The sequence below is a fragment of the Salvia hispanica genome, chromosome 1 (genome assembly GCF_029641045.1).
Source record: "Salvia hispanica isolate PSC_SH4W2 chromosome 1, Shi_PSC_v1, whole genome shotgun sequence".
Taxonomy (NCBI): domain Eukaryota; kingdom Viridiplantae; phylum Streptophyta; class Magnoliopsida; order Lamiales; family Lamiaceae; genus Salvia; species Salvia hispanica.
This window is the reverse complement of record NC_142692.1, coordinates 9,494,412-9,507,187: the sequence shown is the minus strand read 5'-3', so window position 1 is coordinate 9,507,187 and position 12,776 is coordinate 9,494,412. Positions and strand designations below refer to the sequence as shown.

At 36.8% G+C, this 12,776-nt stretch overlaps 2 protein-coding genes across 5 annotated transcripts; both read right to left on the bottom strand.

Moving 5' to 3' along the window:
* Positions 1–31: 31 nt before the first annotated feature.
* On the bottom strand, positions 32–4,931 carry LOC125217668 (J domain-containing protein spf31-like). The gene is made up of 9 exons (XM_048119187.2): positions 4,652–4,931; positions 2,903–2,993; positions 2,749–2,809; positions 1,730–1,807; positions 1,504–1,577; positions 1,118–1,231; positions 699–806; positions 516–554; positions 32–248 (listed from the first exon to the last, which is right to left on the bottom strand). Exons 1-9 carry the CDS (start codon positions 4,774–4,776, stop codon positions 165–167), a joined length of 774 nt encoding a protein of 257 aa, XP_047975144.1. The 5' UTR covers positions 4,777–4,931; the 3' UTR covers positions 32–164.
* A 3,354-nt stretch (positions 4,932–8,285) lies between these two features.
* Positions 8,286–12,271, bottom strand: LOC125198344 (E3 ubiquitin-protein ligase RHF2A-like). 4 transcript variants are annotated; one of them, XM_048096708.2, is made up of 9 exons: positions 12,035–12,271; positions 10,802–10,953; positions 10,655–10,701; positions 10,277–10,339; positions 10,093–10,201; positions 9,616–9,995; positions 9,425–9,529; positions 8,871–9,245; positions 8,286–8,576 (listed from the first exon to the last, which is right to left on the bottom strand). In XM_048096708.2, the coding sequence occupies exons 2-8, from the start codon at positions 10,928–10,930 to the stop codon at positions 8,918–8,920; spliced, it is 1,161 nt and encodes a 386-aa protein (XP_047952665.1). In that variant the 5' UTR covers positions 10,931–10,953; positions 12,035–12,271; the 3' UTR covers positions 8,286–8,576; positions 8,871–8,917. The 4 variants fall into 4 exon arrangements, with proteins under 4 accessions (XP_047952665.1, XP_047952663.1, XP_047952662.1 ...); XM_048096706.2 differs by having other exon boundaries at positions 10,802–10,948; XM_048096705.2 differs by having other exon boundaries at positions 10,802–10,930; positions 12,035–12,270.
* Between the last annotated feature and the right edge of the window lie 505 nt (positions 12,272–12,776).

Below are 12,776 nucleotides of genomic sequence, written 5' to 3'. Positions count from 1 at the left end.
TCCTGTTTCGAATAATACTACGCAACGAATATGATGAAACTGTATGATAAAAAAATTGCATGGAATGAATATTGTACATGCTACATTCAAATAAAGGGTGTTTATCTGTTGTTGAGAGAAAAAAATTGGGGCACAACAGAGACAAGTTAAAATAGTAACTAGTTTCATCGTTTGAGTGGTCTTTGAACATATGATTTGTTCGGATCCTCTGTCTTGAGCTTTGGTGGTCGAAGCTCACCCTTCTTAGCCTGTAAAAGTACCAAGACAATTTTCTCAACTTAACGTGCTACGATCAAACTTGAGGGTTAAATAAAACTCTGATGAAAATATGAAAACTCCCATGTAAAACGCAAAATTTACTCGAGGACCTAATCTTAATACAGATGGAACTCCAAGAACTCTCTTTTAACAAAGAAAAGTTGAATAGAATCGATTCAATTTGGAAAATGAACACTAGATATGCATGTATGATGTGTCTATAAAACAAAATGCAATTGTAAGAAGCATGATCTTACCTTCTTTCCTCCTTTCATGAAGTCCCTCCAGCTAGAAACCTGTTGATTGAAAATAAAACTCATAATTAATTGACCACTGGAAGTGTAATTATCTACTTTGTAATACCCTAATTGATAACTCTTTTGTTCATGATTAATTACTCTGCATCGCAGACAATCATAATACATGTATGAGAAACTAACCCTCTTTTCTCTTGTCCCTTCCCACTGCTCCTCGTGTTCACGCTTCCGTTTCCACATCTCCTTTGTTTCTTCTTCGTCTTTCTTTAATCTACCTTCTTCCTCTGATATCTATCATATCAAGATGACACGCTTCAGTGCTAAACCGAAAAAGAATCCAATAACAGCAATGTATAAATTTGCGGAGAAACTGAGCTAAGTTCTGATATAACAAATCTCAGGAGATACGACATATAGCCCATTTATATTTGTATTAATTTTCTTTCAAATCCCCCCCCCCCATTCTCTGGTGGTGCAGTCAGCTTTTGTGATAGAAAGTTATGCCAGCTTTCTTTGGTTTCTTTAGAAGAAATATTATACTGAAAGGATACGGTTGTAGTTAACACAAAACATATAGTATTAGATTGTACAGAGAAGCATACCCTCATCTGCATCTTTCTTCTTCTCCACTCTTGATCTGTTAAGAGTTCTCGAACTTTTAATTTCAACTGCTGCTGGAATTCCTCCGATCGTTCATATTCCTGCTCATATTTCCCCTGTTGTTGCATAAAAGTGCAAGCACAAAATATGTTGGTAATATGTTGAACTTCTATATAGCGCATGAGTTCAATTATATAATTAGCCAAAGAACTGTCTTCATTACAACTGGAAATAATAGCGACATGTGAGGGGCAAAGGTGAAAATACTCATTGAAAGAGAACGGAGAGTATTTACTTTTGTGAATACAAGTATAACTAACAAATTCAATAGCTCAATAGCATACTTAGATAATCAGGAAAGTTACTTGAGTTGAGAAAATGGTTTTACCTCATCCACTAATGATTTTAATTTGGTTGCAGTGTCTTTTTTCAGCTGCTTCTTCCTTTTTGCTCTAAGTTCCTCTGCAACACATATTAAATCATAATCTTCTTCAGAAATTCATTATTGTAAACTACTATAACAAGCCAAAGAAGAGGTCATAACATGATGAATAGTGAGAAAGAGAAACTGTTCCATCAGAGAATAGGATGAAAAAATTAAACAAGTACAGTACCTCTTGCAGCATTAACCTGGTTCAGAATATAATCCCTCTCTTGTTGGTCAAGTAATAGTTGCTGAGCTTTAGCTAAAGCTGTTCAGAGAAACAAAAGTCCAACTTCAGAACTGAATGTTTTTTTTTTTTAAAAAGCAGTAGCTGGAGGAAGATTCTTATAGTGTGACCAATATTTCAGAGACAAATAGTATTTTTTTAACCAAATTAGTAACATGGAATAATATTAAGTATAGAGCTTGGTCAACAGTTGCAATGCTGCATTAAGCTCGTGGTACTGATCAAGGCCACATTGTCAGAAGTGAAAATTGGTATATTACTGATCAAACAATATCTTTTCCTTCCAAGATTAAGGGTTGTGTTTGTAATACAATAGTACTATTACTTCATTATCTTTAATAGGGAGGGACCACTATGCACTGTACTAAGTTACTAACCAGACTTTGATGGAGACATGTCAATCAAGAACTAAGCACATATATAATTAAGCGTATGAAATATGAAAAAAGCACATAATAAAGCATATGAAACTGAAAAACTCCAACACTAAACTACTCATAACATAGTCTATAAAGAAGTACTATCAAAGATCTCAAAGTTATGCTCCATATGAACACAACTAAATTGAATAAAGGTCCTCAAATAAGTCGTAAGTGTTGACATTGTAGAGTTGGCTAAAAATCTTTTAGACTTATGTGCTCAACTTCGATGCTTCATTACTGTTTCTGAAACAATACAAATCTTCTCATAACAAAAGGTAACCAACAGTCCAACACTATTCTATGAAGCATTAGCAGGATCTATGAACATGATCAAATAGAGTACATTTTACTTGCAAACTTCTAAGTAGTAACTTGCCATTTTGGCATATTGCTTTAGTATATCAGTAGTTTCAGTATAATAAAAGTTACAGGGGGATGAAAAGCAGTTCAGTACAAGTTTGTGCTTTTTGCATCCAACATAAAATAAAGTTAGTTTGATAAAGAGGGAATTCTTCAGAAAATAATAACAGCAAAAATTACCTCCAAATGCCTCCTTAGCTTGTGGATGTTTGCATTTGTCAGGATGAACAAGCAATGATAACTGTAAGAGAAAAGACAGCATTTCACCTGCAATTATTTCTCACATATACAAATTAGCCTGTACTTAGCATATTCATAAAAACTAGAAAATCACCTTGCGATATTGCCTTTTCACATCTTCTACAGAGGATGTAAATGGAAGGTTAAGATACTCAAAAGCATTTAACTTGAAACATGAAAGGATCCTACATCAGCCAAACATTAAATGATATGTCAGCTGGAAGTAAACAACTAATATAGATAACTAAATTGAATGAGAATGGACAGTAAGAAGACCTACTAGCAGATAGGTCAATAACTTTGACAAAAACAACAAACTCTGCTTCTAAATATCATGCCCAAAATGCTAAATTGAGCTCATGTTATATATTGGTAGTAATCATTCTATTAATATTTTCAGCAAAGATAGCACTAATTATGAAATCTGCCTCAGTCTCATCGCATTATTCGTTCATGTGTTATCAATTGATGACATGCATATATAAATGATGTCACCTACAAAGATAACATATTTATAATAATAGCAGCCTCAAAACATACATAGCACAAATTTACTAGATGAATCATGAACAAAGAATCAGAAACCTACTAAAAATGCAATTCAGGCAATCTTGGTTTCATCGGTTTATACTCTGCTGTTTTAGATTCTTTGTCTGATTCTAATGCACTAGACTCAGTGGTTCAGTCAGTATTCAGTAAGAGACCTAGGTCCTTAGAAGAATAAGGAAGGCTATACTATTAGCTAGATGGACAATTGAGCAGCCAAAGCTTCTCTGCCCTTATAGTGGTGCTATATACTTGTTCCTTATGTCAGTGACAAAATTGGAAGCCCTACAAAAGAAAAAAAGGCATAGACGCACAAAGGGATATGAATACATAATACTAAAGGTCTTAGAAAATAAAACGGACACATTTCTGCGTCCCACAGTAACCAATAAAAAAAAGAAAGAAGATGAGCACTTTGAACTAGTTATTCCCCTCTCATTAGAACATTTCCCACGGATGAAAAATCATGTACCTCAACAACCAAAATATATCCTAATCAAACATGAAAAACCAACTGCACCATGCCTTGGTTGGCCTTTCATAACGAGTCAGGGCCCTCAGGGGTGTAGCCACTAGCCAATAAGAGATCAATAATATTTGGTACATGAAGACTTAGGCCCCTTAGGTATATAATAATAGATGATTGTAGTATCAGAACCAATACAAATTAGTAGCCTAGGAAGACAAGAATCATTGCAAGATACCAGTTAGCTTAGTCATCTTCCAGTAAGAATATGTAATGACTATAAGACCATCATCGACATGAAGATAGGGGTAAATCGGTTCCTTACGCACCATCCAAAAACCAATGCAAAATCATATAAAGCTCATATATCAAGAAACTCAAAAGTAACATTCACCCCTAAGCCTAGCTTTGGCTAAGGAAAAGGTGACCGGGAATTTTAAGCGAATGCGACAATCACCTCGGAGGCAATCTAAAAAATCAAACAAAAGTTTTTACAACAATTCCAGCAGAAGAATGCATCTTGCTGATTATTAGATCCCACCATCCAAAGATTCCCCATTTCATCAGACTGAAATTCAACTGAAACTAGAAACACTACACGATTCCATTTTCAAAATTTCTCAGGAACAAATACAACTAGGTTGAAAACCATTGGATATGCGCCCAATGAATACATAATGCACAAAAAAGGTACATGACACACACAACAAGTTCCAAGCTCTCTCTATCAATATTGAGAACCAATTTCTTCTCACAAGAAACAAAAAAAAAAAAAAAAAAAAAAATTTGATTAACCAACCGCGAAGTAATAGTATTAATTTAAAAATTAACCTGCTAACTTCGTTATCGCGCTCGACCTCGCTGACCTCGGAGAAGAATTTCTTGAGAAGATCATCGTTGAGGGCGGAAGCAGCGGCTGCGGCTGCGGAGGAGGTGGCTTCACTGACGTCACCCATCGGATGTTTCTGATCTTCTCTATTCCCGATTTCCCGTTGTAATAACAGCTCACAAAAATGACAAAACAAATACAGTTTATAATTTGGGGATGAATCCTCTGATGAAATAACTTTTTAGTTTTAGGGCTTTCAGTTTAATTTCATAATTTGTGGAAAACTAAATTATTAGTTTTATTTTTCTATTTTAATCAGGCGAAATAAATTTGTGTCTCTCCATTTATGCTGAATCACTAATAAAATAAACTCCTTTTCCACTAATGATATTTCAATTACTATTAGTACTCTCTATTTCACGTTACTGATCTTACATTAAAACTAACTTATCACCGCCCACTAATAATAATGTGCAAACTTTATTTGTAAAGTGTTACCCCATATTTTCTTTTATAGAGAATGCTGAGCCTAACTCAAAATTTTTAACCATACACATACACCTACACGGCTACGCCATTCATCTTATAATATGCATACAGTTATTTTCCATAATTAGTATACAAGGCTCATAACTGCATTAGTTGTTCCGATTTGAATTGAAACCAATGGCTTTTTCTTGATTTTCATTCTTTTATATTCAAAACCAATAGTTTGCGATTTGAAAATTTTGAAATTGTAATCAGACCTCCTAATTCACAGTTTTGGTTTTGATTCGACATGTTGACTGATAAGTCGTATTCTAAGCCTTGGTTACTGGTCAGTATGTCGTGAAATGCATGTATTATCTGCAAAACAATTGCTCAAGTGTGCAGGATTAAGGGATCCAAGTCAGTAGGAGACGATTCAGATGACGCAAGTGAAAAGGACGCCAGAAGGGTGCAATACTAATCAGGATGCATGCCAGAGAAAAGGCTCGAGATGGAGAAGAAGGATAGCTGGGATGATCATTAACAATGGCAGAAAACTCAAAACGTGAAGGAAGTCTACCCTAAAAGTAAGGGCAAGCCTCCCTATAAAAGAAGCCACTTGGAGAGAGAGAATAGAGTTGGTTCCTTAGAGTTCGGTTAGGAGTTCTAAGTTCTCGGTTCTCAAAACACACTTAGTAGAATTCTCTCTAGAAGATCAGTCCTTCAGCATTGTCCAATCTCTCGTTCCTCGCCACAGCTATGGTCACTTGATGTCCAAGAGTCTGCCGGAGAAGTCATCAATCCACCGTTCCAGTCAGTTTGCCGTAGTAGTATAGCAGTATCATCGCCCGGAGTGGCAAAACAATCGTTATTTTGCTTTCTAGTTTAATCTTTACCTGTTTTCGTCGTTGGATTTGCCGTAAACATTTATCTTTGTTGCCTTTTGAAGTACTTGGTGAAGATCCAAACGTTTTAGTTATGAAATTTCTATTCCGAATGTCCCTTTGGTTTGAGTTTGCTTCATTTTGCCCAGGAAAGTTAGATCTAGTTGTTGCTTTTAATTTCTAAGTGTTTTCTTGTCTGGAATTGTTGATCTGAAGTTGTAGTCATGTTTCCATTCTAAATTTCGTGCATGAGTTTTCTGTTCTGCGTTGTGATCACCACCTTGCATGTTAGTCAGTAGAAGTAAAACTGCAGTTTCACCGTTCATTTTAAGTTTGAGCATTTTAATCAATGGATCTTGAGTTTGAAGTTATGAATCTGAGTTTAGTTATGGTGTTTGTGTTCATATGATTTTTGTTAATACTTGGTGAAGAAGAAAACGTCAAAATCAACTTTAGTTTGGACCACTTTACTTTTAAGTTACTTTTGCTTTTGTTCCCTACTTTTCAGTTGTACTGTCCAGACCTGTCAGAGAGCCACCTAGCCACCAGATATACCTTGTTGTCTAAATTTCCTCTTTTAGTAACTGTCTACTTTTCATATGCTTCTGAGACACCTTGTCCCCTATTTTCACGAACACCACACATGCCTGTTATTTTCACGCCTACTAGTCAGTAGAGTACCACTTTTATTTCTTGCCTAGGTAAAATCTCAACCCAAGCGTGGTAGCTAACCAAAAACACCCAGGAAAGTCACCGCAGTTATCCGAACGTGTCCATCCTTGTGGGATTCGACCCTTACCTCCACTATACTAATCAGTAGAAGTGGGTTGAGGAAACTTGTTTGAAGCCAGGTCCCAGTTGTCGTACCAACGACTCAGCTGGGTCGAGAATCTCTTCCTGATCAGTTGGATACATTCTAAATTACAACCGAAAAACCAAACCGGCCTTTCATTGACCATGGTTTTGGTTCCAATACATTGATTGTCGATTTAATTAGAGCATCCACAATGGAGGCTAGCGGATAGGCTAGCCGATCGCGGGCGCTAGCCGATCCGCTAGCCGCCATTGCGGCAATTTAGGCTAGCCGATCGACGAGCTCTAGCCGATTCGCGGGCGCTAGCCGATCCGCTGGCCGATGTGCTAGCCGCCATAGTAGGCTCAATTTCGTCTAGCCGGTTGCATTTTTTTTAATGTATTTTTTTATGCATTTTTTTTATTTATTGCATTTTTTATTACATTTTTAATGTATTTTTGTATGAATTTTTTTTAATTATGTAATTTTTTTTAGGATATACTCCCTCCGTTCCATCGTAATGGATGTGTTTCTTTTTGGCACGAAGATTAAGAAAAATTGTGTTAGGTGAGTTATATAAATGGAGAATAAAGTGAAAAGTGAAAAATGTAAAGAGATGAAGAGAGAAAAAAGTAAGAGAGAGTAAAGTAGTTGTGGAAAAATGTCTTGACTTTTACTAAAAAGGGAAATGACTCTATTACTATGGAACGTACCAAAATAGTAAAATGACTCTTACTATGGAACGGAGGGAGTACCTTTTTTTAATTTATATAAAATTATTGTATTTTTTATTGCATTTTTTAATGTATTTTTTTAATAAATTAGTGAGGAGTAGAGTGAGGCGGGGGCTCGTGTGTGGAAGCCCGTTTTTTTTTTTAATTATGTAATTGTTTTTAATTAATGTACTTTTAAAAAAAATGAAATTAATGAATTTTCCCGTATATGTGTCGTAAATTTAATTCCGTATTGTGTTTAATTCCATAAATTTAGTTGTTTTTTTAAATTTTGTTTGTTGTGTCTAGCCTATGACTAGCCTATTGCTTGTCCTGATGATGTGGCAGGAGGAGTTTGTGGCTAGGCTAAACTCATTGTGGATGCTTTTACGACTTGAACGGTCAGTTCCAATTCAACCATGCACCACTAGGTCTAGGGGAAACATCATTTTTGTGGAGAGACTTAATTGAATTGATTCAAGATCAATCGAAGCAAGTCGCAAGCCATGAGGACCATGTTTGCTAGGCAAGATATGATTAGCTTGATCCCTAACAATTTATCTTGAATTGACTGCAGAGTCAATAAGTTATTGTTGTTTTAGGAAAACGTAGTCAATTTATGCGTTTGATTGATCAATTTACGGTACTCCGTAGTTTATGTGCTATTCCTAGGATATGCATATGCTACTATATACTTCTACTGGTTTGTAGTTACTTAGTACTTAATTGTTGATTATTTAAGCGTAATTCATCATATTCCATAAGTAACACTAAAGCATATCAATGGCTGGTACATGTGCCGAATTTCACATAAACGAAGCATCAACCAACCACAAGTTTTGATGGTTTGCTGCTCAATTCAATGGATGGTTCACGTAATTGTTTTGCACCAGTTCAACAAAAACGCATAAACTATAGGGGATTACAGGCCAAAATTTACAGCTCTATATATTTGTGTATACATCGCAATTCAAGATCCTTAATTTATTGCAATCATGGATTTAGCATTACCACTAGCCCCACGAATCACTGTAGCGGCATCCTCCGAGGTAGAATTAGCCAGACGTCACTGTAGCATCATAGCATTCGATCAACAACAGTAGGGAGGTAAATCAAGCAAGCATCATTACAAACCAATGTTGGGTCACTATTATGCAAGATAAACTTTCCTTGGATCCCAATATAGAGGGACATGGAAAAGGAAGATATTCATCATAATACCGGGATGAAACCAAAAATACCATTAATTTTCATGGAAATCCAACAGTGATGCAAATTTAGAAGGACATAAAGATCAATCACAACCTGACCTAAGGTTGATTAATTGAGCATGCAGGGTAAACAGGCCAAAATAAATACTCACTGAGCAAAAGAAGAGCAATGAAGTTGATGAGATAGTTGAATCAACACTTAGGTTGATGCAGGACTAGCAGCAGTCGGAGCTTGTGCCTCATCCTCATTCAAAGAAAGATTGCTTCCCATCACAAAGACCTGACGTTCACTAGAATCTGGTGACCTGGTATCTTCTACAGTACGTGAGGCAGTTGATGTGTTGGTTCCACCATGTTGTGCTATTTGAAGATGATCCATCATTCGTGACATAGTAGCAATTCCAGGACTGCTAGTATTCCTCTGGCCAGCTTCAAGAACTTCACTGTTGGGTTCAGGCGTAGAATTGTTGCGAGCAAATAGTCTTTCCTTCCAACCTCTTGTGCTCTTCGTTATGGACTCTTTGTATCTATGAATACAGGAAAAAATTATTCAAATTCAGTAAATTACTCATCCAACCAAAAAATAATTATTGCCTTAGAGAAAATTTTCTTATTACAATTTCCTAGCACCGGGCATCCAGTTTTTTTAGATGGTTTTCCTTATAATGACTTAGAAAGTGAACTATATAGACAAAATTCCTTGTACCTAGTTGAAAAAGCACTTAGCCGAGATTTCAGAGAATCTGAAAATGTCTGGAAATCTGAAGGTCCAGCTCTCTCTTGACTGTTGGGAGAAGTGTGGGCAGGAGACCTAGAAAAGAGAATAAGATTTAAGTATGACTGAGTGAACTTTTAAAGGTAAACTGAAAGAAATAAACTACAAATATCTGTGCATACCTATTGCTTGAAGATGTCCCATATTGATATGTCACAGGACTTGATCCCGAGGGTGGAGTCCCAAGCTGTTCAGCTTGAGCAGTAGAAGACCGTGAAATAAAATTTTCAGAATCCCCTCCAACGGTCATATATGGAGAATTAGAGCCAGTGGCAATAACTTCAGGTGGGGGGCTACTGCCTTCTCTATGAGGAAGGGAAGAAGCAGCTGAAGCCTCGTTAGGATGAGTTGAGAATACCAAAAAACGAGGACGGCCATGAGAAGTTCTATGCCTCTGACCCTCCCTCCTAGAGAGCTGACGAGCCCTCCCCATTGCAGCAGCAGCAGCTATGTGCTGAATAATGCGTTCTTCAAGTTCAGACTCACTTGCATTAACTGGCAACTGAATCAGAAATTTCAGATAAACCCTGTAACTGTTATAGCCATTTTATAGAAGATCAAAGATGAGTACGATGTAGAAAGTTATGGGAGTAACTAACATGCTGCAACTCAAAGTCCCCTAAGGCTGGATGATGAAACATAGTTGTATTTCTGGGTGGATTCATTTGCATATTCCTCTCCTGCTCCACAGCATCAAGCAGTTCCTGGCTGCCAAATAAGCACACAATGAGAACCCCGAGAGTATCATGGAGTTAAAGCACATTAAATAAATGGAAAGTATACCTGCTGGGATCCTTCAAGCCAATAGACTGCCAACACATAGGGCACTGGGAACTTCTTTGGCACCTAAGAATATTTTATAATGTTATGGCTAATCCATCCGCCAGTAGTCAAATTTCAATAAAATAAAACAAAAAAGAAGAAAATGGGGAAAACTAGAAAAAGATTAATGAACTACGAGTAATTCAAAAGAGCACAAATTTGAAAGCCTGTGGCTTCACTCATCTCTCGCCATGCCAGTATGATATTAGCAGTTGGTAGGAAATATAAATGAAAGTCTCATCACCAGACATGGAAAAACCACGGATATCAGGATATCAATATTGCTATGAAAATCAGTAGGAACTAGGAACTTTATTTATGGGAGAGGAAGTTTGCTACCATTCAAGAATGCACTGTAGATGAAACTCGTGCTTGCAAGTAGTCAGCTGAATCAGAGAAAAATTAATCAGTTAAGCATAGGTTAGCTCCAACACTTCGCCATCAAAGTAATAGATTGTGTTATGTACCCTATTGATCAGTTCATACCGTAGAAGGTTCACTATCACAAAAAGCTTCAAGACATATGCTACAAGCATCATCACATGCTTCCTGAATTCCACCTTCCACAAAAGCTGCAGCAGAAGTCAAAATGCTCGATACATTTCCTTCTTCCATCTGTCGCGAAGTTGAAATCTTTACTAAATCATATTGCACAAAATGTCCAAGCATTAATTTAAGAGATCCGAAAAAAATAAAGGACATTAGAGCTCAATCAACAAAAATTAGAGAGTGCAGCTTCATCATTAACATAAAAATTAAGAGGTGATGGTAAAGCAATGCTAAACAAAAGAAACAACACTAGACTTCAAGGAGATAAAATCACATACTCCATATAAAAGAGTGAAGACAGAAAAGGGAGAATAAATCAACTTTATAAGGTACCAAAACTAAATAGATTGCCGATTAGAGCTGGTTTACAGAAAATATTTCCTAATGGGGGATCAACAGATTGGAGAAAAGAGTCTTGTAGTATCTTGCCTGCCAATAGTTAGCTCCTTCACTTATTTCTTACATATTAGCCAACATGAAATCACTTCACTGATAAACTATGTCTAAGCTCTATTGAATTGTATAAAAGTAGATTATAGTACTATGATATCTTAACCAAAAAATCCAGCACCACTGCCACAAAACAACTTAAACACCAGCACCATGCCAAAGGTAAATCAAACAGCGGTAATTCATGTCATATTCAGAGAGGTACCGAGGAGATGTACTTGAAACCTACCACCAATTGTCATCAACAAAATGGATAAAGAGAAAAGGTGCAGTTATGTTAAGCCAGTGTTAAGCCCTTAAATGAGCGAGCAAACGAAATTCCCATACATTCAACCAAGATTAGAAGAGCCCCAAAAATAAGTCTTTACACCAACAAATTTAACACAGCCAAACACATTAATAGCCTGAATAATAGTAGCAGTTTAAAAGGAAAGCAAAATCCATTACATTCAGCAGAAGTATCAGAAATCCCAAATGCTCACGACGTCAAAAAAATAAGTAGATAAAAGGCCACCAAAATAAAAGTTCAATTCCATCACAAATTCCAGAAAAAAATCCAAAACATTCAAAACATTTCAAGAAGCTCAATTCCATCATCCAACCAAAATAAACATACCTTTAATGTTCCAAAACTGAACAAAAGATAAACAGCCGGCCCATGAAAGGGCGAGAAAACTAACTCTCTAAATAGCTATGGCTAAAAAGATAAGTAACAATTACCTCCAAAAAAATTTAGACTTTGACAGACTGGGGAAATTTAACAGCAGATCAAAACCGAGCAGCAGATGAAGAGGGAGGAAGAGATGATTCGAGAAAAGAGACGAATTAGATTATAGAGAAAAAAGGAATTTGGGGGTGAGAGAAGTGAGAATAAGAAGAAAGTCTTGTGGACTTTACTTTTGTTGGGTTTTGGAGAATTCTAACAATCTTCCCATTTTCTTTCTACATTTACTCTCTCGGCAAGTGGCGGTGATCATGGACTTTTTTGGCAATTGCATATGTAATTCTGTAAGGGCACGTTTGATGCCAGAGAGAAGCCAAGAGAAGCCAAGAAAAGCCAAGAAAAGGGCTTTTTACAAGGTTTTTTCTTTTGTTTGATAACATGGAAAGAATTCTTGAGGCCCGAGGAAATTTGTTAGGCCCGGGGATAGATTCACAAATTACCTTGTTTACTTTCCTCCCATTTTGGGTGGAAACTAAACTCTTTGGACAAGAAACCCAAGTATGCCCTTCACATCCTTCACCCTAATCTCATTTTCTCTCTCGTTTAATCACAGTCGCCTGCCCTCTGACCCATTCTCTCCTTCGTTTCTCTACTCCGGCGTCAGTGGTCGATAACCTTAGACCACAACCGTCCCATCTCTCTCTCCCTCTCTCCCCATATACCTGCAATGCTCGATTTCAGGCGGTGGGGCGTGGTCTTCCAGCGACAGTGAGCGGATGTAGCGGTCATTTTATTGCA

What these genes read in the sequence shown, in the direction of transcription:
- LOC125217668 (XM_048119187.2), bottom strand. Translation starts at nt 4,776, where the DNA reads ATGGGTGACGTCAGTGAAGCCACCTCCTCCGCAGCCGCAGCCGCTGCT. An exon ending in AGCTAAGGAGGCATTTGGAG is followed by an intron (nt 1,808 to 2,748) that starts GTAATTTTTGCT and finishes TTCTCTGAACAG; the next exon opens with CTTTAGCTAAAGCTCAGCAA. An exon ending in TAAAATCATTAGTGGATGAG is followed by an intron (nt 1,232 to 1,503) that starts GTAAAACCATTT and finishes ATGCAACAACAG; the next exon opens with GGGAAATATGAGCAGGAATA.
- LOC125198344 (XM_048096708.2), bottom strand. Translation starts at nt 10,930, where the DNA reads ATGGAAGAAGGAAATGTATCGAGCATTTTGACTTCTGCTGCAGCTTTT. An exon ending in GGCTTGAAGGATCCCAGCAG is followed by an intron (nt 10,202 to 10,276) that starts GTATACTTTCCA and finishes CTTATTTGGCAG; the next exon opens with CCAGGAACTGCTTGATGCTG. An exon ending in GGGACATCTTCAAGCAATAG is followed by an intron (nt 9,530 to 9,615) that starts GTATGCACAGAT and finishes TCTCTTTTCTAG; the next exon opens with GTCTCCTGCCCACACTTCTC.